The sequence below is a fragment of the Cavia porcellus genome, unplaced genomic scaffold (genome assembly GCF_034190915.1).
Source record: "Cavia porcellus strain 051 isolate PalLab524CR breed Dunkin Hartley unplaced genomic scaffold, mCavPor4.1 scaffold_4, whole genome shotgun sequence".
Classification (NCBI taxonomy): Eukaryota; Metazoa; Chordata; class Mammalia; order Rodentia; family Caviidae; genus Cavia; species Cavia porcellus.
The window spans coordinates 57,256,357-57,281,555 of NW_026947487.1; the positions used below are offsets into that span (position 1 = coordinate 57,256,357).

General features: G+C 45.1%; 1 protein-coding gene across 1 annotated transcript; it reads left to right on the top strand.

The window, feature by feature from the left end:
* Positions 1–6,683: 6,683 nt before the first annotated feature.
* On the top strand, positions 6,684–17,622 carry LOC134475715 (igE-binding protein-like). Its single transcript, XM_063247091.1, has 2 exons — positions 6,684–6,883; positions 14,096–17,622. Exon 2 carries the CDS (start codon positions 15,541–15,543, stop codon positions 16,333–16,335), a length of 795 nt encoding a protein of 264 aa, XP_063103161.1. The 5' UTR covers positions 6,684–6,883; positions 14,096–15,540; the 3' UTR covers positions 16,336–17,622.
* The last annotated feature ends 7,577 nt before the right edge of the window (positions 17,623–25,199 follow it).

The following is a 25,199-nucleotide window of genomic DNA, read 5'->3' on the forward strand; positions in this document are numbered from 1 at the left end:
CTTCAGCTCTTTCACGAAGATGCCTAGAAGGAGAATAGCTTTGTCAAATGGGTTTTCTAGTTTTCTAAGGAATCTCCAAACTGACTTCCATGGTGGTTGTACCAGTTTACATTCCCATCACAGTGCAGACAGGTTCTTTTTTCCCTGCAGCCTCACCATCATTTCTTACTACTTAATTCTTTCAAGATGGCCGATCTTTTTGGAGTGAGATGAGATCTTAGTGTTCTAATTTGCATTTTTCATTATAATGGCCAGTGATGTGAATCATTTATCTCTTCATGACTTTTGGCCGTTTGTGTTTCTACTTCTGAGAAGTGTCTGTTCATTTCAGTTGCCCTTTTTTAATTGATTGTTTATTCAGTGGGGTCTAGTTTTTTTGTGTTATGTATTCCCGATAGTAGTCTCTGTCCAAGTAATAACTGAAAATGTTTTCCCACTTTATGAGTTGTCTCTGCAGTCTGTTGGTTGTTCCTTTTGCTGTGCAGAAGCTTTTCTTGGTAGGCACCCATTTATTGATTCTCAGCACTATTTCTCGTGCCCATCCAGGACCTTTGCACCTACCATTCCTTGCACTGGAGCACTCTGCCACACCCATCCCTCATGGGACAGCTGCTGCCTCTTTTGTCCCAAGGACCTCACCTCAAATGTCAATCAAAGAGATCCCTCACCAAGCCCTTCTCACTTGTCTCACTGCCTCAGTCTCCCTGCACTTTGAGTGTTCTGAACTCTCCCTCTCTTGCTCGCCAGGCTATTGCTTTTCTTCTCTAGTTTGGACGCCTACAAACCATGATCCCCTGCAGAGCCAGGACCCTGCTGGGTTTTCCCATTGCTGCCTTTCAAACACCTGGCATATAGTACAGTTTAAGATGTGTTGAATGAAAAAGTACAAAAAGAAATACATCACTGTGAAAATTAGCCCCAAAAGGCCAGCAAGAGATGAGAAAGGGACCAGAAACATAATTTGCAAAGCCAGTACAAAACAGAAATGCGGGGTCCCTCATGCCCAAGTATTCAGAGTGTCAAGGTGACAGTGGCAGACCATTAAGCCAGGGGGGACATTTCTGAGCAACTGTGCCAGTTGCCCCCTACCCCACGCACCCAGCCCGGCCAGGAAGGCCACTGCAGGCAGCTGGAGGAGCACGGGCAGGGAGGAGCACGGGCAGCGAGGAGCACGGGCAGGGAGGAGCACGGCAGGGAGGAGCACGGGCAGGGAGGAGCACGGGCAGGGAGGAGCACGGCAGGGAGGAGCACGGCAGGGAGGAGCAGGGGCAGGGAGGAGCACGGCAGGGAGGAGCACGGGCAGGGAGGAGCACGGGCAGGGAGGAGCACGGCCGGGGAGGAGCACGGCCGGGGAGGAGCACGGCCGGGGAGGAGCACGGCCGGGGAGGAGCACGGGCAGGGAGGAGCACGGCAGGGAGGAGCACGGCAGGGAGGAGCAGGGGCAGGGAGGAGCACGGCAGGGAGGAGCACGGGCAGGGAGGAGCACGGGCAGGGAGGAGCATGGCCGGGGAGGAGCACGGCCGGGGAGGAGCACGGCCGGGGAGGAGCACGGCCGGGGAGGAGCATGGGCAGGGAGGAGCATGGGCGGGGAGGAGCACGGCAGGGAGGAGCACGAGCAGGGAGGAGCACAGTCAGGGAGGTGCACGGGCAGGGAGGAGGCCCTGCAGTGTGCTCAGACCACTCTTTGAAGGCGGCGTGCCTGCTATTTTCTCCCTGCTGCCTCCTGCTCTCCTTTTGATTCTCACAACCCTCAGACACTCTAGAGGTTGTTCCAAGTTGATCCCATTTATGCGCCCAAACCCCCGGCTTTCCTGTGGGAACACTAATTAATTAATTAATTTTTATTAAAAATAAAACAGAATGAAACCAAAAATGAGTAAAAGAAAATAATAAAGATCAGAAAACACAATCCCTTATCAAATCGTCAACATCATTCCTCATGTAGATTAACATTTCGATTCTTACATTTCTATAACAATAAAAAAAAGGCTCAGAATAGTCTAAACAACTCGGATAAAGGAACAAAATTAGAGCTCCAACCCTCTCCAGCTCCACGACCTATCACAAAGCTACACCAATTATGACAAAATGGCATTATCAAGATAGACAAGCCACCAAAGTACCAATATAAAGTCCTAAAATAAATACCCACTTAACAGACATTTGATTTCTGGTAAACATGCAAAAGCACTTAGATGGAAAAAGAATTGTTCCCTCTATAAATATACTGGAACAACTGGATATCCACATGCAAAAAAAAAAAAAAAAAACCCAAACCTTATTGCACATCACAAATTTCTTACAACTTCCAGAAGCCAACTCAAAACGACTCAGGGTGGCTTAGTTAAAGTGAAGGCAGGTGTGGTCTGACTCATTGCTTGGCTGAAGTCATTCTCTCTGGGACAAAATACATGTTTTTTTCTTATAATACTAATGAAGCAATGTGATGATTATCCATGGGTGACATATTTATTTGATTAATAAGTAATTTTTCAAGGCACATCCATTTACCTATAAAAATGTCCAGTTTCTCATTCTTCAAGGCTGAATAGTTTCCCATTATATAGAAATACCACATCGTTTTTATCCATTCCTCAGTTGATGGGCACTCAGGTTGTTTCCAAGATCTGGCCATTATAAACTGTGCTACAATAAACATGGATATATATATATATATATATATATATATATATATATCACTGTTGTATGATGTTTTTAATTCTTTTGGGAAGATACCCAGCAGGGGAATAGCTGGGTTGAATGGAACTTCCAATCCTAGTTTTTTTAGGAATCTCCACACTGATTGGGGACATTAATTTAAAGCAGCCATATTATAAAGAGGTCAAGGACAATGAGTTAGAAAATGCTTGTGTCAGAGGAGGGCAATAGTCCCAAGACTGCAGCGAGGCCAGGTGATGAGGGAGCCCCAGGAACCTGGAGACCACAGACAGACGTGTAAATTGCTGCCTTAGTCACTCTATCATTGCTGAGACCAACTATCTAATACCCATAAGTTAAAGGAAGAAAAGTTTATTTTAGCTCACAGTTTGTAGAGTTTCAGTCCATGGTCCACTGGATCCAAGGCAACACGGCAGAGGTGCATCACAGAGAAGAAACAGTCCATAACATGGTAGGCAGGAGGCAGCAACAGCAGACAGTCTTCTATCCCCTCCAGGCTGCAAACCGATTGGTTGGTGCCACACACACCAAGGGTGAGTCTTCCTATTGTCTATACCCAGAACTATAATAAACCAATCAGTGGAGTAATTTAATTGTCACACACCCTTAATCCATATGCACACATCCTCAATCTAGCCACCTCTGAAAAGTTCCACCTATGAGCACATGAAGCTTGGGCAGGGTGGGGTGAATTTAGATTCACGCTATAACAATTGCACATGGCTGTAGAGAGAAGGAGGACTGAAACCCAGCCTCTGAGACCATTACCAAGCAAGGCACCCTGAGAAAGTTGAAGTTGCTCAGGGAAAAGGGCACCGTGTTCCTTGCACAGCCACTGAGCACTTGAGAAGCCATGTGCCTTCCTGGAAAGGGCATCATTTTCTAATTTTCACAAAGGATACTGCAGCTCCCTGTCTCAGATCAGACAAAGGAAGATTTCCAAGTATAGGAAAGAATTTAAGAATAAAACCAAAAGCAACCGACATAAAAGGAAACCAAAAAATTATTAATAATAATAATTTGAAATTCTTCCTCTTCTTTTTCATTCAATTGGGATGTTCAGTGTGAAGGGTGGGTAGAGGCACAGACACACAGGTTGTCGCCAGAGTCTGTACATGGTGACCATCAGGATACACATTTGGAGGTCAGGTAGCTCACTTCTCTGCTGGCCACAGGACAGGCCACACTTTCCTTTGAATCTTGGCAGAGGGCCCTGGAGGGATGATTTTCTGGGATGCATTTGAAGGTAGAGATGGGAGCAGAAAGAGTTGGAGAACAAGTGTTGGTGCTGACTGAGATCAAAATCAGACTTTCTAGGCCACTTGCACGGTAGGGACCAATGCCTGGATTCCACTGACACTTGCCCTTATGTGGACCAAGGGATACTTTAAGCCCTGGAGCACTAGCTGGACAAGGCTGGGACTCTCCCAGGACCAGGAACAAAGAGGGATAGGTCCCTTCTCACCTCCCTTGGACACCAGGCACAGGAAGTCTGCAGACAGCATGGCAGTTAGTGGCCAGTGGTGGCTTCTCAGGAACCAGGGGCATTCCTGGTGCCCAACTCCAGATAAGCCTCTCACAGAGGCCTCAACCAGTGGCCTTGATAAAGTGTCACATCCTCCCTTTCTGTAACTGCCTTGGAAGGGACTTTTGTACAGACACCAGAGCTGAGAAGGAAGTCATGTGCAAGTTTGCATCTGATTTCTCTTTTTAGCACCCAGAGCCCCAAGGTTAGGCAGAGGGTTGTATCAATGGACGACTCTCAGGTGGAAAGTGAGCCCCCCGCCTTTTATAAGAATATGGGAACTAAGGCCAAGAGAGAGAAGAGTTATCACATGCCAGATCTCCTCCAGATACTCTCATAGGTTGCCGGTTTCATGTGTCCACCAGTTCTGGGAGATAACCAGCATTCTTAATTCCCATCTTACAGATAAGGGGGGATGGGCGAGAGTGCTCAACACTCAAGGAAGGGACTTGAGGCTCCTATAACCAAGAAGCATCTTCTGGGGTTGGAACCCAAGGAGATGAGTTTTCCAGTTCTGTTTTTTCTCCAAGAGCCTTATGTTCTGGGCTAATCCTGTGCAGCCCAGACTCCATGTTGAAGACTCTTTCCCCAGCTCTGGAAATGAGTGCAAGTGGAGAGGGAGCTCTTCGTTAGCATGTTGCAAAAGTCAAGTGGCACGACTTCCCACCACCATCTGGGTGGGAAGAGCCTCGTCCTCCTACACTGTCCCTGCAACGGAACTGAGCAAAGCCAACAAGTCGAAGGCAAACATGTCCTCAAGCCCCTCTAAACCCACACATAGCCTGAATTGTGAGTCTACAACTGCTGAGGGCCTTACCTTGGACAGAAACCAGCCCAGTATCATAGTCCAAACCTTGGAGGCTAAGCCCTTGGGTGGGGAAAACATTCTGCCCTTTGCAAGTCTGTCCCTGTCTCAGTTTTATTAACCAGAAGGCAGGGAGCTGCATACGGGTTTGCAATACCAGTTACCAGCTGGTGAAATCACAGAGCAAAGCCCTCTCTCCTCGAACCAGCCTAAAGCCATGCCAAGCAACCAGATGGGCAGTAAAACCTCTTAAACAGCTGCTGTCTGTGGCTATGCTACTACTGGAATTGTAAGTTTATTTTATAGGGATCATGGGTGAGTTCTTCAGACTGAAAATGAAAAATACCGCTTTAGACAGGCTGGTTCATCTTCTCATATCTTAGAATTATGGCTGCTTCCCAGAGTTTAGTTTTGGGAACAGTGTGTTCTTTTACATTCCAGGCCTAGCATGGTAAACTGTTACCAGTACAAATTATATATCAGCAACATCCATTAACTAAAGTCTTGCCATGTACTTAGCAGGTGTCATATTATTTAATCCTTGTGACGGTCCCACCAGTAGGCACTGGGATTGGTTTTCATTCCATAGATGGACATTTTGAGGCTCAGGAGTATTAAGGATTTGTCCAGAATTATGTAGCTGGAAATCGATAGAAATAGGACTTGAATCCAGGACTCCTTATGACAAATAAGACCTAAATCTTTGCCTTTGGGAATACATTCCCTTTATACCTATGAAACAAATGATCCTGAAAGAAATAAGCAACTCCATCAGGAGAAACAGTCAACATCTCTGTGCCATGAGCATATCTCTATTGCCTCCAGATTGTTCTAACTTTGCATTCCACAGCCTGCCTCAGTTTCTCCAGCTGTAAAACAAGGTGGCAAGCCTATTTTGATAGAGTTGTATGACAAGTGACTAGAAAATGAATGTCAAATGTTTTGTGTAGTAAGAATACAATAAAAGATGGCTTATTATTATTATTATTATGTCACATTAGGATGATGTGTCCTTTGTTCTGTCCTCTTAAGAGTAGTTCAGTGCATGGATCATGTTTCTCCATGAAAGAAAAATATCTGAGGATTCTGACTCACTTTATCTTTAGAAGCTAAACTAGTCCCTTCTTTCTTTTGCTGTTTCTGTAGAAAGTTCTTAACATTCAAAGCAGACCCCGTTTAACCTTTTGCCCAACATAGCTTTACCTACTTCAAACCCCTTCGGCTCTCTGAGGCCTGGCTTCCTTCAGGCTCAGGCTATAAATGTTTGACTTTGATTTGAGATACATGACAATAAATTAGGGGACATTTATCAAAGCTGCTTTTTGCATAAATTACTGCATTATACAAATACACTTAGCAGGATCCTGCTTCTTTGATGTTGGGAGCAAAGATTTATGTGTGATGGAGTTTTTATTTATCTGCCCTGTTCACCTCTACAAGAACTGGACATATTCCTCAATTAGTTCCATACTTCTTGAAATGACGTGTATCTCTTGCAACTTGAGTTAAGGGAACAAAGACACTTAAACCCCATCCAAGTGGCCTTTTTAAGGAGAAGAGAAGCTTTATCTGACCCAAGGTGTCTCTGGATTCTTTCTCCTAGGAGCAGATTGAAAGACATTGAAATCTGTTGCTCTGGAACCTTCCCCACCATTAAAAAAACTGAATAGCAAAAAGGATTTGCTGATTATCATCACCACCACCACCACCTATTTCAGATGAATAAGAGACACAAATATTTTCTTATCACAGGCTTCTGTTTTCTAAAATTAGCTCCAGTGAGTACATTCTGTGGAGTCCGTTCTGTGTGATGTGAAATGGAAGCAGGATTGTTAGCTTCTTTGGCCATTGAAAATGTTCATGCATTCAGCAAGGTGAGTACTCTATAACTACTTTCATTTTTTTCATGTTTTGAAGAATATTATTAAAAAGAAAGTTACCCATCCTTATCTCCATTCTTTCATTAAAGTCAGCACAGTTGCCACAGCAGAGGGTGCACAGTAAGGAGGTGAGTTCAAGTCAAGGCTCAGGTGAGCATCAGAGTCCGATGGAGAGGGAAGGCCCTTTGGAGACTGAGTGGTGTTCCCAAAGTGTCAGAATATCATAGAGTGGGGCCTCTTCACCCAAGACAGCAGCCATCACTGTGAGAGCTGCAAGATGGGACAGAGACCTGGGCAGGAAGCTCTGAGCCCAGTGCTATGGGTAGGGCATGGACTGGGGACCACACCAGCAGCCAGCAATAGAAAGCAACACTCCCAACCCAACAGCTAGGTCCTTACCCCAGTCAGCCTCTACTGGGGAGAACCCCGGAGACAGGAGGGCAGCTGTCCCAGTCAGAGGCCCCACAGGATTCCTTCATCCTTCCTTCGAGTACCTGGGGCACATTTACCCCTTCCTGCCCCACTGAATCGCACAGAGTATCTTCTCCTCAGCTCTTGGTTGTCATTCATGGTCCCCAAAGGTCCTACTCCGTGCAGACAAAGCAGGGAGCAAAGGTGAAGGCATCATGGCGGGAAGGACCTGGCTGAGTGAAGATGAGAGGGACTGCCAGGCAGGCACTCACTGTGAGGACAGGCTGGAATAAGGCAGGTAGAGACACTTTGGAATAAAAGTACAGAACCAGAAAGGCCCTTTGCATGTGCTGTGTCTCAAGATGGGTTTGTTCCCCTTCCAAGCTTGTCTTGAAATACAGTTGCCAAGATAACAGTGTTGAGAGGTAGAGGACCTCTAAGAGCTGTTGGGTTGCACGTGAAACCCTGATGAATGGATTAGTGCTTTTTGTACAGGAATGGATTAACTCTCAAGGAGAGTTTCCTCCTTTCTCTCTCTGCACACTTCAGCTTTCTCTTCCCACTTTTCTGCCTTGCAAGAAACAGCACAAGGCTCTCACTAGCAACTGAGCAGATGCTGACACTTGAATTTCAAAATTTGGGAGCCAAAATAAACCTCTTTTCTTTACAAATGATTCAGACTCAAGTACTCTGATACAGAAACAGAAAATAGAAACATCATGTGTCCAGAATCTCCCCAATCTTTGCTGTTCTGTTTAGGTCAGGTGCTCCCCACCACTCTAAATCCAATTACAAGGGCTCTTCATTGAGATGTTTAGTTGAAAGTCCTGGCTAAAACTTCCAGATACTGAGCAGAAATACTTTCCAATTCCCATTCACAACACAACTGGTAAAGAGGGTGGAGATCGTAGTATGTTTGATAATTTCTTGTGCATTTTTCTGGAAAGGGAAAAAAACCCCAAAGCTTTGTAGAATTCCTCATGATTGCTACCTAAACTTGAACTATTTTCCTATCTCTTCTATCTTCCTTGTCCTTTCCAAATGTGCAAAGTGTGGGTTATAGTACATTACTCACAGGGCTCTTGTAAAGATTAAAAACCTCCTTTGCTTAGGGAGGAACACAGTGCCTGACACAGACTACCTACTCCCGTTAGTTCCATTCTTCTAAGACAATTCCAACTGGCATTGTTCTTTTATGATGATGAATTTTTAAACAAAATTTTAATTTTGAATTTGCAGGATTATCATGAAAATAGTATAGAAACCGTACATTCCACACTCAAGTTTCACTGTGACTAACATCTTAACATCAGTATGACGGAGTGGTCACAATTATTGATACAATATTATTAACTCAGATTCACACTGCCTTAGGATTCTCTCAGTTGTCCCCAAATGTCCTTCTCCTGCTCCAGGACCACATCCAGGATTCCAGGCTGCACTGAACCATCCTCTTCCCTTAGATTTCTCTTGGCTGTGATGGTTCCTCAGACTTTTCTCATTTCAATGACCTGACAGTTTTAAGAAGTACTGACTACGTTTTGCAGAATGTCACTCAAATGGAACTGGTCTGACCTTTTCCTGTGTGAGGCTGGGGTAGTGCATTTCGAGAGGAAGAACACAGAGGCAAAGTATCCCCCTTATCCCACCATATCAAAGGTATACGCTATCAGCACAATCTGTCACTGTTGATGCTGACCTGACCGCCTGGCTTGAAGTACGCTTGTCGTGTTTCTCCTCTGTAAAATTATGTCTTTCCTCCCTTCTCACATTGTGCTTTTTGAAAGAAAACTACTGCGTGCAGCCTATGCTGAAGAAGTGAAGAATTATACTCTCTTAAATCCACATGAAATGTTTTAATTTTTCCATACAGAAGATTGACTTAGTGTCTCTCATTTATTTATTCATTCAAGCATTTTTTATAGCAGCTTGGACTCATGGGTGTTTCTTAGGGACAGTCCAATATTGTTTAATTTTGTGGCTCAAATTACCATATCTCTTGCCCTTGAGAATTCTGCTAGTTCCTCCGTACCTATGACAGCCTATTATTATGGATTTAGTGGATAAGTATGGACTGGTTTTGCTTGCTTCTGTTTTATTTTATTTTTTGAAATCACTTTCTTGCTTTGTAAGATGTTCCAGCCTTAACTTTTGTATTTCTTACCCTGTGATGAGTGTCCTACAGTCAGCCACTTCTCCCAGCCCTAGTTCTATCAACCTAGCAACCAAGATCTGAGCATGAGACATGGAACAAAAAGAGATATGGATACTAGATAGATACAGGCATCATAAACAGATATGAGTCTCATCCCTCTAAGATCTTTCACCAGACAAACCAAGGAGATACATGTACATATGCTAATTTATGAATATACATGTATGTATTTAAACGTCTATAATAACCACCTGCGTCTAAAGTAAGCTAGTTCAGATTGACTTCTTTCACTTAGCAATGCATTTAAGAATCACCCATGTCATTATGTGGCTTGAGAGACAATTGTTTATTGCTGAATAATATTTATGGATAGATAATAGTTTGTTCATTCTCTTACAGGAGGACATTTTGGTTGCTTCCATGTTTGTCTGGTAGTTATTGATAAAGTCACTCCAGAAACATTCAGCTGCAGGATTTTGTATAAAGATATGTTTAAATTAGCTAGGCAAATATCTAGGGGTTTAGTTCCTGAATCACATAGTAAGACTATATTTAGCTTTTTTTTCTCCTGTACTGGGGATTGAACCCAGAATTTCACACTGAGTTATATACTTAGTCCCTTTTTTAAAATTTTTATTTTGAGACAAGGTCTTACTAAATTACCCAAGCTGAGCTCAATCTTGGAATCCTCCTGCCTCAGCCTCCTAGAGTTAGGCGAGCCACAGGAGACTATCACCCTACTTGGTTGTTTAGCTTTTTAAGAAACTACCAAAGTGGCTGCAGCACACTGCATTTATATCAGCAATAAATGAAAGTTCCTATTGTACATTCAGGCATCTGTACTGTCAGTTTGTTTAGGTCTTTTTGGTTGCTGTTGTGTTTTTTGTTGCTGTTGTTTTGTTTTTGCATTTTGATTATTCTAACAGATATGTGGTGATATCCCATTGTTATTTTAATTTGCAATTCCTCTCTAAAAATGATGTCAATCTTTTCATATGCTTATTTGTCATTTGCACACCTTTTCTGGTGAGTTCTTTGTTCAAAATTTTGTCCATTTTAAAGTTTATGTTTCCTTGTGGCTGAGTTATTGGAGTGCATTGTGTATTTCACATGCATGTATTCTTCTGCTGGTGTCCTCTTGGACATGCTCACCAGTTCAGCTATGTCCATGCTGCCCCACCTCACTGTATCTGTATCATCCTGAATTCAGAGCACAGGAACTGTCCCATCAGCCCAGCATGCATGCCCGACTCAGAAAACTGGGAAGGAATTGCTCTTGACAATTAGTTGCCTCCCTGAAAGCACAACGCCAAAAGAGTTCAGCTAGACTAAGACCATTTCCTTTTTATGTCACTTGAACTCCCAGTCGGCCTGTGCCCATGTGCCTCCTAAGGTCATGTGCTTGGATGTGCTCCCCTCTGCCCCCTCAAAGCTGGCTCACTGACATTTTCCCGGCAATGCCTCGAAGTTCTTATGTTTTAAGACACAAGGATCTTTAAAGCACTTGTAGGCTCTTTTATGGGTGAATAAAAGGAGGCTAAGTTCATTGATGCTAGTAGGTGTTACATCAGGAAAAGGTAAACAGAGTTAAGTACATTTAGGACTAAATGCAGTTAAACTCCTTAAACCCTTGCTGTTCAAAATATAACATCAAATTGCATTAGAAATGTAGAGTCCCAGACCCTACTCCAGCTGAATTTGAACTTTATTTCAATGAGTCCTCTTCTGCCAGCCAGTTGGCTTGAACATTCATTAAAATTTAAGAACCCTGTCTTCATTTAGTAACTTTGCAAATCATTATTGAGTGCTAGGTATCAGGGATTCATCAGAAGACAGATAGCACCTGCCTGATGGGGTTAGTCTCAAGTGGACACAGACATCATGAAATTACCTCATAAGTAACTGGCACATTGACTATACTTTTGATTTATTCCATAAAGAAAGTATATTTGAGAATGAGAAATACAAAGGACATGTAGGATTGACTTGAGCTAAAGACAACCCAGAAGATGAATCTACATGAATGGTGGATCATGAGACTCCCAACATTTTTGATCCTGGCATCCTACACAATGACATACTTTAGAAGATACTACCTTGCAATTCATGTGACCTACCTAAGACCAACTGCGTGGTGGATAGAATGGGAGTCCAAGCCCAGTCCCCCAGCCTCCCCATTCTCAGCCCACTCCATCTTATTATGCTACCCTGTCCCAGTCGCTGGGAGGACCCCAAGATGATGTGAAGAACTGAGGCCCTGGCGTCAGGCTGGCTGCCAGTCAAGCTGGACATATGTACAAGCTATTTCTATGGAGCAACAAATTCTGGAAAATATGTGGTTTAGCAGCAACATAATTATCATCCTCTAAAATTAGGCTCACAGTCTAAACAACCCCAAGTCTTCCTTCTGTAAAAAAACAAACAATCGCAGGCAGGAAGCCTGTAGCAATGCTTGTTGTGTTGGCCAACAGGCCTGCAAGCCTCCCTGCTGAGCTAAAAGGGCAAACAGTACCTAAAAAATGTAAATATTTTATTATTTTTCAAATAGCACCTATTCCATTCTCACCCTAGCTGGCTCCGCCTGTGTACCTTGGCACCCTGTAGATGCCCCCTGCCCTGCCACCTCCACACTTTGTCCATGAAACACGTAGATATATTTTTTTCAGAAGCCATTATCTAAACTGCTGATGTAATAAGGCCCTGGTATATGAAATTCACTTAATAACTCACGCTTAGTTATTTATTGTGAGCCTGGGTGCATGCTCCTTGATTCCATTTCCCAGCGAAATATAAGTGCAGCTTTCATCGTGAGCACCTAAATTTATGGCAAACAGACCAAGTGACATTAAGAAAGCCACACAATCCCTTCATTCAGTCTTTAATAAGGAAGCCAAGGAAAAATTATCCTAGCTGGTTTGCGGGTGACAGCACAAGAACTTTCTGGAGTCAGAAAGTGAGCAGTGCGCCTCCTTGTCAGCCCATTAAAAAGCAAAGCTGGCACGGCATGATATTAGAACCATGTGTGAGAAAGAATTTCTCCTCTGGTAAGACATTCCAAATACTGTCTCCGAGCCAAAGACTTTGGTGTTAGACTAATTTAAGCAGCATGTTGAAATCAGCGCTCAGGACTTTGATCATACGAGGATCGTTTGTTACAAATTGAACTAACCCAGTCTCTATTTCTGGCGGATCAGAACTTTGGATTTGTTGAATTAAATGCCTCATTTAGTGCCGTTTGCACATGAAAAGGAACGCTGCACTCAGGAATCTGATAGTGAATTTTTCACCTAACCAACAGGTCTACTTTTTTATTACTTTTAAACCTAATCCATACTCCTTCCACACTGTTCCTAATAACCCTGGGGCTGCTCAGAGTGAAGTTTTAAATCAACTCTCATGTTATTGGGGGCTGGGGGAGGCGGTGGCGGGGCAGTAGGGATTGGCTGAGCCATCCTTGAATTATCAAACCATGTAATAAAGAACATATTGGAACTTGGTACCAAAATAAAAGAAAAAAAGCAAAAGCTGAATTAGTCTTCAGTTGTTATTTACTGTCTAAATAACCCAGTTTCCTTTCGCGACAACTGTGGGATAAAACAGCAAAATGATTTTGCAGACCTGTGATTTTTTTGTACTGTTGCCTGTCTGGTCCGGTTGGAACTCTAAGGGAGAAAGGTTAAAAGGGCACAAAACAGACCATTTCCACATATGGCTACACTTTCTTTTCATTTTTGAAGTTATAATATCTTTAACTGTAGATAATGATATTATAAACTGTCATTTAGTGCATTTTAAGTATATTAAATACATGAAACAAAGATCTAGAAGGAGCAGCAGCTGAAATCTGAACAAAAACATCGTGACTCCAATCTGCCAGGCAGGAGACAGGTATTGGTTAGTAGGGAATGTCACCGAGCAAATAATCTCAAATACAGATTAGGACCTGATTCCTGAGTGTAAATTGTAATCCTGGCCAACGCTGGGCAATGGTGATTTAACAGTAATTAACTGTTAATTATTAACACACAGAGGTCAACAAACTACTTTTGGGTAAGGCTTTACTTTTACATTACTTGGTTCATATATAATTTTATTTCCCGTTAAGAAAGGTTTTAAGAGCAGCCCTTATCAGCTATTAACTTGCCCTGGTGTCCCCTCTACTAGACACAAAATAACCCCAAAATGCTACCGGTGTTCAGGAAGATGATTTTTGCCCAAGCCCTGCAGGTAGTTAATTCATAAATATTCACCTGCAGGCTTAACGATCCTCTTGAATGAGGGTTGCCTTCATTTAAAATGAATATAATTATTATCTTAATATGGTACCGGGATTGTGTGCCAGAAAAATCAACAGATGATTCCTTAGTTTTATTGGCATGACAGTGAGGTTGATCCACCCCCTCCCCCTCTGGAGAAAGAAAATGGTTGCAAAACAGATAACGATAATAAATGTTTTATTGGTGAAAAAAGAAAGATCAAATCTCTAATGAAATCAGGATGGGTTTAGAGATGAACTCCGTCTGAACTCACCAGGATTCATGGAACTTCAATTAAAACAATTTCAGAAGGGCAGCTGACAGCAAGATGCTGGGAAGTGTAATTAAAATTGAGCAACATTTTAGCACCAGTTTTTCTAACAGGATCCTGAGAATGTGTGGTGGCCCCGGGGAGGCGAGCGGTGTGGGCACGGGATCTGGGAGAGACGAAGATTCTAGACAAAACAGGTAAGAAATCCCGCAGATGCGAGGATCCCCAGGCACTAGCTAACAACATGCATTTTTTAATCCACTATTTTCATCTGTGCACTTGTAGAAAACTGGTTTGTTGAGCTGGAGACTGCCATTTTCCACCTGAAAGATTCTTTTTTTAAACAGCCTTTTGTGAAACCAAGGGCACACAGTGTTGCAGTTAAAAGCACGTTCTCTGCAGCCAAAACACCCAGATTCCGGTCTTGCTTTTCCACGCACTAGCTGTGGGATATTGGACAGTTGCTGAAGCTCTCTAAGGCTCATGATCCCAGTTATAAATTCATAGCATGCTATGATACCTAGTTGCTAGACTTGTCAACAGGCTTTAAGGAGATATTTCACATAAAGTGATTAGCACAATGCCTGGCACCTACTTAGCAGTTGGTAACTATGGGTGAACACTATTTGCTGGGGTTGGCAATTAAGTAAGTTAACTCTAAAAGTTCAACATCCCCTTTCAGAAGCAAAGTCTTCTACTTAAAGTAGCAGCCACAGACTGCAGTCAAAATGTAAGGTCCACATGCAACCTTTTATGGGACCATGTGTACAGGGCCATAAAAATTTGGTCCAGCCTCACTTAGCCATGAGAGAAAGGAAGGGAGAGAAGACCAGAAGGACAGCAGGACAAGGAAAAAGAAGAAGGAAGGAGCAAGCCTGCTCTGGCCTGTTGGGAGCCGCAGCCCCGAGCCCGGTCGCCTCACTTGGCGGACGTGCGGCCTGTGGTAAAGAGCAAAGCCTGGGGTAGATTACCCCTCCCATCGAATATGTTAGTTTCCTGCTTACCGCGTAAACAACCCGCTCAACAATATAGTCTGCCTGGCAACTGATGATGTTAGCCAATCAGCTTGCCTTGCTCACTTTAACATGATTGGACACTGTATCCGTATATATACTGGTGCCACCCCTGGGGGAGAAGAAGAAGCCCGGAAGTAGAAGCCCAGAAGGAGCCGCGGAGAGCGGACCGGTAGAGGCTTCGGAGCGAAGCCCGGAAGGAGCCGCGGGGAGCGGACCAGAGGAGGCTTCGGCTGGGAGCGATCCCAGGGCAGGCTGTACGGAGAAAGAAAAATAAAAAGAAAAGGTTGTCCACTACCAGACTTTGTCGTGTGTCCTTCCTGCCGGCCGGGAGCGGACATCGACATTTGGAGGCCCGCCCGGGGACTGATCACCCCCGAGACGTGGAAGTGGACAACGCTCCAGTACAGAGCTGCGAGACAGGTGAGTTGGGGATAAGCCTGGGCTCTGGGTGGCGCGCACCTACAGGGCTTTTAGACTCCCCTCAGGCTCACGCGTAAGTGGCGGATTCCTTGGGCCTCACGCGGTGAGTAACATATTAAAAGATGGGAAACATGTTAGGTAGCAACACTAAGAGCGAGGGTGGTTGTGGAGAAAGCTCTCAAGAGCTTACAAAAGTACGCAGGGTATCTGAGCAGGCCCAGTCAGGGAGCTCCCGAGAGGGGTCCGTCAAGGGGAACAAGGATGCTAAGGAGAAGGACGGGGCTCTAGCCTCGGAGTCGTCTGACTCCGAGGACGAGGGAAAGTTGAATGGCAAGGAGGCCAAAGAGACCAGCTGTCAGGAGCCTAAATCGCTCGATAAGGAGTCGCAGGGTTCTTTACCTTGGGGGCCGTTTCCGGAGGCGATTCCTCGCCACGAGGCGGCCGCCTGGGAGCTCTCTCCCCTTTCGCCAGAACAGGAAGTGATGCACGGGCCCCCATTTTCCGCCCAATCACGGCCGCTGTCTTATGCTCCGCCGCCGGCGGGTCGGTATTTTTACAGGCGGCTTTGGCAGGGGGGACGCTTGTCTCATGAGGTACATCCACCTGGGATAGATAGTGGCCCCTACGGGATATTTCCTGTACAAGTAGCTATGGGCCAGGGACGCAATGTATGGGAGCCTTTTGAGATAAAGCAGATTAGAGAACTTAAAAATGCAGTTACAACCTTTGGGCCGACTGCGCCTTACACCATTGCCATGCTGGAGAACCTGTCTTCTGGGCCCCTCACCCCCGCGGACTGGATTCAGCTGGCAAAGGCGTGTCTGCCCTCGGGCAGTTACCTGGATTGGCGAGCCTGGTACGCAGAGTTCTCTGCAGAGCAGGCTGAGAAAAACGCCGGTCGAGGAAACGGGGGCTAGAGATTTAGCTCAGCGGCATAAACGGGGGCTGGGGATTTTCGATCCCTGGTACCAATAAAAAAAAAAAAAAAAAAAAAAAAAAAACGAAAAAGATAAAAATAAAAAATAAAAAATAAAAAACAAAAAGGGGGAGTAAGCCAAGGCCTGCCTCCAAAGGCGCGGTTATCTATGACAGGACAATGGATGGGCCCGGATCCAGTGGTCAGCTGGAACCGAGGCGCGGTTTGTGTTTTCCCACAGGAACCGGGACGAGAACCACTGTGGATACCGGAGAGACTGACACGGGCAACAAAGCCCTCGACTGAAGATCAGACCTGCCCTACTGGAGATCCATCACAGACCAACCAATAAGATGAATAGAAATAGCGGTAGCCCGAAATGGACAAGAAGATCCTCAGGCATATGCATGGCTTGCTCAATTGGCCCACGACCGAGTCTAGATATGGCGGGCATCCCTCATTCTCCTCCATAAGGTGACAATACACAGCAGGGTAGGTGAGTCAATGACGGGTAAGAGCGTGCCTCCCCAGCACGACTCGACCTAAGCCAGGCCCTACCCCATCCTGCACGTAAGCCGCTGGACTGTTAGATGCTGCCCAGGTCTAAATTTCTCTCCGAGGGGATTTCTTTACGGAGAGGAAATGAGTGCAAGCTTGTGTGCATCCAGGTTCCGTCCAGTTTGTGCCTGGCCCTAGAAAAAGGACGAGGGCCTCAGGGCCTTGGCAGACCATGGCATGGCCAACCAGGGTCTAAGCCAAGGACCTACGGTGGACCTACACATAGGGCATAAGCCTCTGCACCCAGTCCAGGAAGGGCTACGATGCGCACATTCATAAAAAATAAAATAGGGGGAGATGTTGGGAGCCGCAGCCCCGAGCCCGGTCGCCTCACTTGGCGGACGTGCGGCCTGTGGTAAAGAGCAAAGCCTGGGGTAGATTACCCCTCCCATCGAATATGTTAGTTTCCTGCTTACCGCGTAAACAACCCGCTCAACAATATAGTCTGCCTGGCAACTGATGATGTTAGCCAATCAGCTTGCCTTGCTCACTTTAACATGATTGGACACTGTATCCGTATATATACTGGTGCCACCCCTGGGGGAGAAGAAGAAGCCCGGAAGTAGAAGCCCAGAAGGAGCCGCGGAGAGCGGACCGGTAGAGGCTTCGGAGCGAAGCCCGGAAGGAGCCGCGGGGAGCGGACCAGAGGAGGCTTCGGCTGGGAGCGATCCCAGGGCAGGCTGTACGGAGAAGGAAAATAAAAAGAAAAGGTTGTCCACTACCAGACTTTGTCGTGTGTCCTTCCTGCCGGCCGGGAGCGGACATCGACACTGGCCCATTCTGGCCACAGCTCTACTCCATTGCTTTAAATTGCTTTAAAGGATTGTGTCCTTGCAACAAGCCTTTCTCCAATTTGGGTCAGCAAGAGTAAGTTCTATTCCTGGGCACCTTGCACTTTCTCTACGACCTTGAGCATGCAAGAGGTTTTTCACACACATAACTGAGGCAAAGAAGCTATGTCCATACATACCCTGCTCTGCTGAGCACAGTAAGAAGCAGGATTTTCACATGGTACCTGCAGAACCCCTGAGGATCATCTAGAACAAATCAGCACTTGCTAACCGGGCAGCCCCAACAGGCAGCCCCTGGCCCTTCTCTACCCAGCTTCTGACTGTTAATGGGTCCAGACAGAGGCTCTCCAAGCACTTACAGTCTCCTGGAGAGAGATGCTTCTTGCCTGACTCTGACTGGGAGCGCGGGTGCTGACTCAGCAGTTTCCCCAAGTTTTATAGTCCCTCAGGCAGGAGTTCTGTATTGGCTTTTGGGATCTGGCTCATGATTTTACATTAAGTCAAATTTCTAATGGTATAGAGAATTCCAACCTGTGAATAATGGGGAAAAAATTAATTACATATCCTTTGGCCTGCCCTCTGTAATTTTTTTATAGCTGCCACAGCAGAATTACCTTCCAAATTATATTGCTCTGGGTTATTAAAATGACTTTCAATTCCCTGAGTATATGAGGACAGACAGCCAGGCAGGAAAGTGAAATAGCAGGATTCCTTCCTTTTTCATTTTATTTTTCTTTCTTTTTTTCTTTTCTCTCTTACCGCAGATAAGCCATCATGCTCACATAACTAAGAATTGACTGCTTCTATTTCCAATTAATCCATTTCCTCTGGTGTCTAGTATTTACTCTTAGACTTCCCCTGGTTTACAGTACAAACCAGCACTCTTTTAATACTCCAAATCCATTAGACACTTTTCTTTTCCCTTGTGAACAAAGGAGAAATGTTTTCTTGCAACTTTATGGAAGTCATCAATCTCCCTGAAAGGCTTGCCACGCTCAACAGAATCCACATTATAACTTATGCAAAACAGAGGGTGGGCAGCATGGGGGGAAATCCCGGTCTCTTTGAGCAGTAGCAATGTATTAAAGAAAACATGCATTTCTGCTGAAATTCATATTGGTAAATGGATTTCCCATCTGAAACATTGTTTTTCACTAAGAGAAGCTTTTAATCCCCTTAAGTTCCTTTCTAATCTGCCTTGGAAGTGCTTGTCTCAGGAATATAACAGTGATGATATAACAGATTTAATTTATTAGAACGAGACAGCAGCCAGCCAGCAGAGTACACAAGAGTGCATGCCCGCCGGCAAGTGGGGCTGTCACTGTGGGTAAAGAGAGCTTGTCCCACCTCTTCTTGATTCTGCCCCAAGTTCAGGCCACAGCACCCTGGGCTCTCTCCAGATCAAATGCCTCAACTTCACAGGGTAAAGCCCTTTATCCCTGCAGACCTAGAGGACAGCTGAGGAAGGCAGGCCAGAAAAAAGCCATAACTGTCCCTTAGGCTTCTCTGACTGCCCAGAGCTCTGGAGAAATAACAGCTGGATGGGAGCAGAGACCAGCAGCCTTGGGGACCAATGCCACAGAGTTCAGTAGCGATCTCAGTGAGATATTCCTTTCCATCTGGTTGGGATGGGCCCCTTTGGTAGCAAACGGCTTCCATGAATCAAGGGCCAGAAGGACAAGAAATACAAAGTCCACCCTTACTACACCTGATCCCTCTCCTGATGAAATCAGAAAAAAAAAAAAAAAATACGAGCCAGCCCTATTCAATCCAAAGGCACGTGACTTGGGGTGGCAGCAGAACATTTGTTCTCAGGTCACGGTCTATGCATTCTCCAGCCCACCTGGCCCAGCAGTTGAACTTGGAAGGTTGAGCCTATAGATGGTTGAGACCACCGGGCTGGCATAGTTCTAACCACCATGATGGCATTAAGTAGACACATACACATCTGTTTCTCCTTTTCCTGAAAAGAAAACTGTTCATTTGTTCATTCACTTCCTGCTTATTAATATTCTCATAAGCCAGCCTTTGACTCACAGGAATAGCATTCTTGCATCCCTAAGAGGATACTTGTGATTTTAGCACAGGGCTTTGGTGTCACTGTTTAATTTTGTATCTTTGCTGTCACACCATAGAGAGAAAGAACTTAGCCCCTGAAAACAGAAAGGCTGAGTTCAAATTTCAGCTCTAGTAAGTAACCTGCTGGGAGTTATAGAATAAGTAATCCACCTCACTGAGGTGTCGTCTTTTAGTCTACAAAATGGGAAGGTGACCGTATGTTCTCCAGTGAGAAGTAATTGGTCTCACTTGGTGAAATTCTCAGCACAGTGCCCAGCGCATACTAAATGTTGATTAATGATGGTTATAATTACACACGTAGGTTTACCAATATACATGTTTCCTCCTTCTCTTCATCCATTCCTTAGATGTTTCTCGAACATCCATGATGTGCCTTGCCTAGCTCTGTGCTTGACAAAAGCAAGGGATGGGGAGAAGCTTAAAAGTAAACCTCCATAGAAATGCAACTTTGTATCCATTCTTTCACTCGAAATTCACACCCCCACCACAACAAAAATCCAAAATCACAGCAGCTATTTTGGGTAGATGTAATCATTTTCACTTCTTGGAGGACCAGAAGGATTCAGTATGATTAGGAAGTTTCGTTAATGGCAAAGTTGCAGACAACCAGGGTCACAGTATCCGTGACAAACCTCCTCCTCAACTTTTCCTTGAGCCAGATTTTCCGGAAGACAGGGATCCCGAATCCAGACAAGGTAGACTACAAGTATTCCAAATCCCACTCGGACATGACCTCCGTGGCTCTGTGATATAGTCCATTCCGCAGCAAGTGTGCACTTCGGTGGGAAACCCAATGCCTGCTCAGTGGGGGCTGGAAGTCGGCTGTCTTCAGACTTTGAGAAGGAGACCAGGAAAGGAAAAGAGGCTGGGGAACTTGATGCTTATTAAAAGCACTTGCTAGAAAGCTGCGTGCAAGCCCACATGGTGCCCAAAGCCAGGAAGCTGGGCCACAGCAGGGGTCAGTGCCCCGTCCTGACAGGCATGAGCTGCGGAGTCTGGGCTGAAGATGGATGGGGGCGCCTAGCCTGCCCGTGACAGCGCTAATCCGTGTGACCCAGCAGCGCAGGCTGGGATTCTGGCCACGTCCCCAACACTTTTTATGGGCCTGAAGCAGGGAGAGGGAATTTTCATCATTTCAGACATAAATAACTGCACAAACAGTGTTGAGATCAGACACCTGAAAATGAACCACTCCCTGCAAAACAAAGCTCACGGCCAGATCGGCTTCCCAGAGCAGAGCAGTACAACACTTTTGCAACAGATCTGGTGAAGTCTCCATCCTCAGCAAAGAGCCCATTCCATGCTTTCTGCCACTGTTCAGAGTTTACTTCATTTCTCCTCCCCATTTTGTCACATTCTTTGCAGAAGATGTGGAGGCCAGGAGACTCTTAAGCTCCACTTGCAGACTTCTGCTGGGTATAAAGGAAGGCACATCCTTCCTCCCACCACGGGCCACCTGTCACTTGTGTCCCTGCCTCCTCCTCTTTCTAGCTGTCCAGCCAACATACTGACAGTCCCTTGTCTGCCATGCTTATCACCCGCAGGGACACATACTTTAGTATGTCTCATCTCAGAAACCAAACCAGAATCTCTCCTCATCTTTCTCCAGTTACGTCTGACTTTCCTCATTCTCCATGAGGCAAAATATCTTGCAAATGTCATCTCCAAGCCCCATCTCTGTGTTGAGTCCAATTTGACTCCACCACCACTCCACAGAAATCACATTGCAGTGAGCTCCATGTTTCCGTTCCTTGTTGGTCTCTTGCTCCCTCCTGAGACACCTTGCGTCTTAGCTTCTGCCTTGCCACCCCCTCCTGTCCCTGGAGGCTGCACTTGCACCCACATCTAGAAGTTGCAGTGTCCCTCATTTCCATCCTTCGTCTCTTCTCTGCTTCCCCCTGTTCTTTAGGTGACCTCATTCTTTCCCGAGATCTTAGATGCCATCTCTGTACCGCTGGCTTTGAAATTCTAGTCCTGGTCTATTTCCCCAGGGCTCTGACTCGTACATCTGGCTACTTTCTTGACATCTCCCCTTGGACATCTACTAGGCCTCTCCACTTGACATTTCCATAATCAGGCAGTTTACAAAACAGGAAATACACTAAGTTTTTATGACTCGGCCAAAGTACTCAACCTCTCTGAGAATGAATCACATGCAAATCAAAGTGAAAATTTGATTCTTTTTTTACCAATTAGTTTAGCAACAAGAGGTCAAAGCATTTAATAACATACTGTGGTAAGTATTTGAGGGGGAAAGACCCTTTGTAAAGTACCGGGGGATATAAATTGGTATAATTCCTTTGTAGAGTGAATTCTCAATAACTATCAAAATGAAAAACATATATCCTCCTAGACCCCGCATGTTCATTTCTAGGAGTTTATCCAATAGATTTCTGCGATAAATATATTCAATATATTTACTGATCTTAATATTTGTCAAGTAAATATAGCCACATACTGTATTTGCAGATGGATGCTGAAAGTATTCAAAGAACTACCCATAACAGCAATAAGAAACTAGTCCCACAGGTGAAAATACAGTTTCACAGAGGGGTACCACCTAACTGCTAAAAGAACAGAAGATATCTTTATAAGCAAATGCAGAAAAGACTACAAGGTATAAAGTGAAATAAAAAAATAAAGTTATAGAAGGTTGTATACAATATGCTATTCCTGTATTAAAAAGAGTGCTAGAGACCAACCAACTCTCACATAAATGCTCATGTAAATACAAAATACTGCTGATGGGAGATACACGGAACTTCTGATGGAGACTATCTTTGGGACAAAAGAACCAGGAGACCAGTTCCTATGGAATTAGGATACTTGCCTTGCATATTTTTGTACCGTTTAACTTTTTTATGTTGGGATGTTAGAGTAAAATTATGTTTCTTGCCCTGGCTCCTTCTCACCTTTAAGCTCTCCGCCCAACCATCCCTCTCTACCAGGCCCCCCCCTGGACCACTCCATCAGTCTCCCCAGTTTTTTTTTTTTTTTTCCTGGTCTTCAACAGAGCAGCTCCCCTTGTAACTTTTTGAATACTGGAGCTTCAAAGAAGATTTAATGAGAAAAGATCTCTGCTTAGAGGGGCTTCCCTATGCACCCCAGTGGAAAGAACGCCCTTACTACTGTCATTCTCTGACCCTTGGCCCTTCTTTTTTTTTCCCAATGTATTTCTCACTATCTGACATGTTATATATTTCTTCGGTTGTGCGTCACTGACTTTCCCTCGTTGAAATGTAAGCATCAAAAGAGCAGGGATATTGTTTATTTCATTTACAGCTCTGTCGTTTGTGGTTAGAGTAATGTTTGACACACTGAAGACACGCAATGAACGTTTGTTGGATTCACAAATGGCTCTACTGCTAAGAAAAAAAACAAATAGAAAATTATTGAAAGGCTATACAGCTAGAAAAGAAGATATTCAGTGTCACCAGTTTACTGTTGAGTTTAAAATCCAGAGTTGAGCCATTATCACTGGCCCTGTCCAGTTAGTGCTGATGTTCATTTGCTAAGCCAAGGGTCTGGGGTAGCACAGCATAATGCTAAGTGACAGAAGATGAAGAGGACAAGAGCGATGGCTATAAAGAAAAGCCAAGCAGTGTGGACTAGCAGGAGAAACACTGCTGCAGAAATCAGAAGCAAGCAGCCTTTGCTACCACCACCACCACTCCTTCCACCCCCAGAACACCTTTCTTGGTCAGCATCCCTTTCTAAGGGATGATCAGAGCTGAAGACAGAAGAGAAGCAAGAAAAAGCAAAGGCAGTCCTTGAGCCTTTGTGTTACCCTAATTGTTCTGAGTTCTAGCTTCTCGTGGGTGATACACAAGGTGTCAGAACACACAGCTACCAAGGGAGAGAGTGAATGAATCATTAAATTACTTAAAACTCCAGCAAGCTGGCTAAAGGCAGGCAAGCAATGAGTCAGCAAACCACCAGAGTCAGTGATTAAGTGGACCAGCTCGAGCTGTACAGCAGCCAGGGAGTACACGCCAGGAAGCCCAGCCTCCGGGTGCCTGTTCCAGACCTATCCGGCCCTGGCATCCAGCCCCTCCACAGACAAGGCCGGTGACCCTCTTGCTGAGGAAGGATTGGGGACAACAGGGAGGCTGGAGCCTCCTACAGGCTTCAAAGACTACGTTCTCATGTCTGTTGCTTCAGCACCAGGGTGGATCGTGCCGGGGCCTCCTGGAACCTCAGGAAACCTTGTGTTTTCTAAATTGTACTTTTATGTTCAGCAAGCCCTCAGGCTACCTGGTTAGAAGTTGACATTAAAAAATCCTCCATAATTGGTTTGTTTGAATGGTGTCCTCTGCAGAGTCATCAAGGCAGGCTGTGTTCATTAGCGGCAGTTCACATAAAATCCAAGCAGTAAAATGTCAATCATTTCAGGGCTTGAAAAATTTCTTGAGACTTCCTCTGGCCCAACCGACTGCCTACAAGAATAAATCTAGGCAAGAGGAGCTTGGTGCAGCACTGTATAAACTAAGGTTTCTCCATTGTGGCTCTACTGTCAGATAATTTTGGGGAGAGACAGATAGACCCGCCCATTGTAGGGTATTTTAGCAGCACCTCTGACCTTCACCCACTGGATGCCCATAGCACTCTCCATTTATGACAACCTCAAAATTCCCCAGACATTGCCAAATATTCCCTGGGAATAAATGCACCATGGGTAGAGAACCACTCTTCTAGAAGCTTTTATCCACTTGGACAGTGGAAATTTAGGACAGCAAGTAAGACACTCCTGGGAGGTCTGCCATATACACTTGGTCCTCTTCTAGGCATTGGACATGGCCAAAAAGCAAGTGGTACACATGGCTTCAAGTAACTCTCTTTAAAAGAAGGGGACCACGCCCCTAGTTCCTTCCCAGGGGCCTGATTTCAAGTGCTCAGTTTCACACAGAAGGCCATGGCAGAGAGAGTGAATGAGTACGTATGTGAATGCCAGGGAAATTCCTCCAAAGGAAGACCCTGGTAATGCAGGTTTTTAACTCCTCCTGTAAGTGGATATCTCAGGCCTTGAAAAGAGCATGGTGGGTGTACAGCAGTGAATCATCTCAGCTAATTACAGAGATCATTGTGGAGCCCTGCAAAGCCAGGCAGGGCTTAGCTTGCAACACCAGGCAGCAGTACCAGCCGCCCAATGAGGATGTTCACGTTAATAATTGGCCTTGACACAAGCACAAAGCACTCCCTGCTCAGGCCTATGCCAGGAAAAATAGAGAAGCAGTCAAGAAAAACACAGTAGCATTTATCACCCCCTTGAGTGCAAGGCAGCCACCATTTTCCTCAGCTGTGGTCTTTGAGCCTGACTGGTGGGCCCAGTGGGGCATTCGGAAACTGAGATTGAGTCTGTGGTAGGAGAAAGTGAGCGGCACAGGGGAAAGAGTTAGAAGGAGGAACAGAGACACAGGCGTAGTGTTTCCATCGCAGT

Coding starts and splice junctions, on each gene's coding strand:
- LOC134475715 (XM_063247091.1), top strand. CDS start 15,541: ATGGGAAACATGTTAGGTAGCAACACTAAGAGCGAGGGTGGTTGTGGA.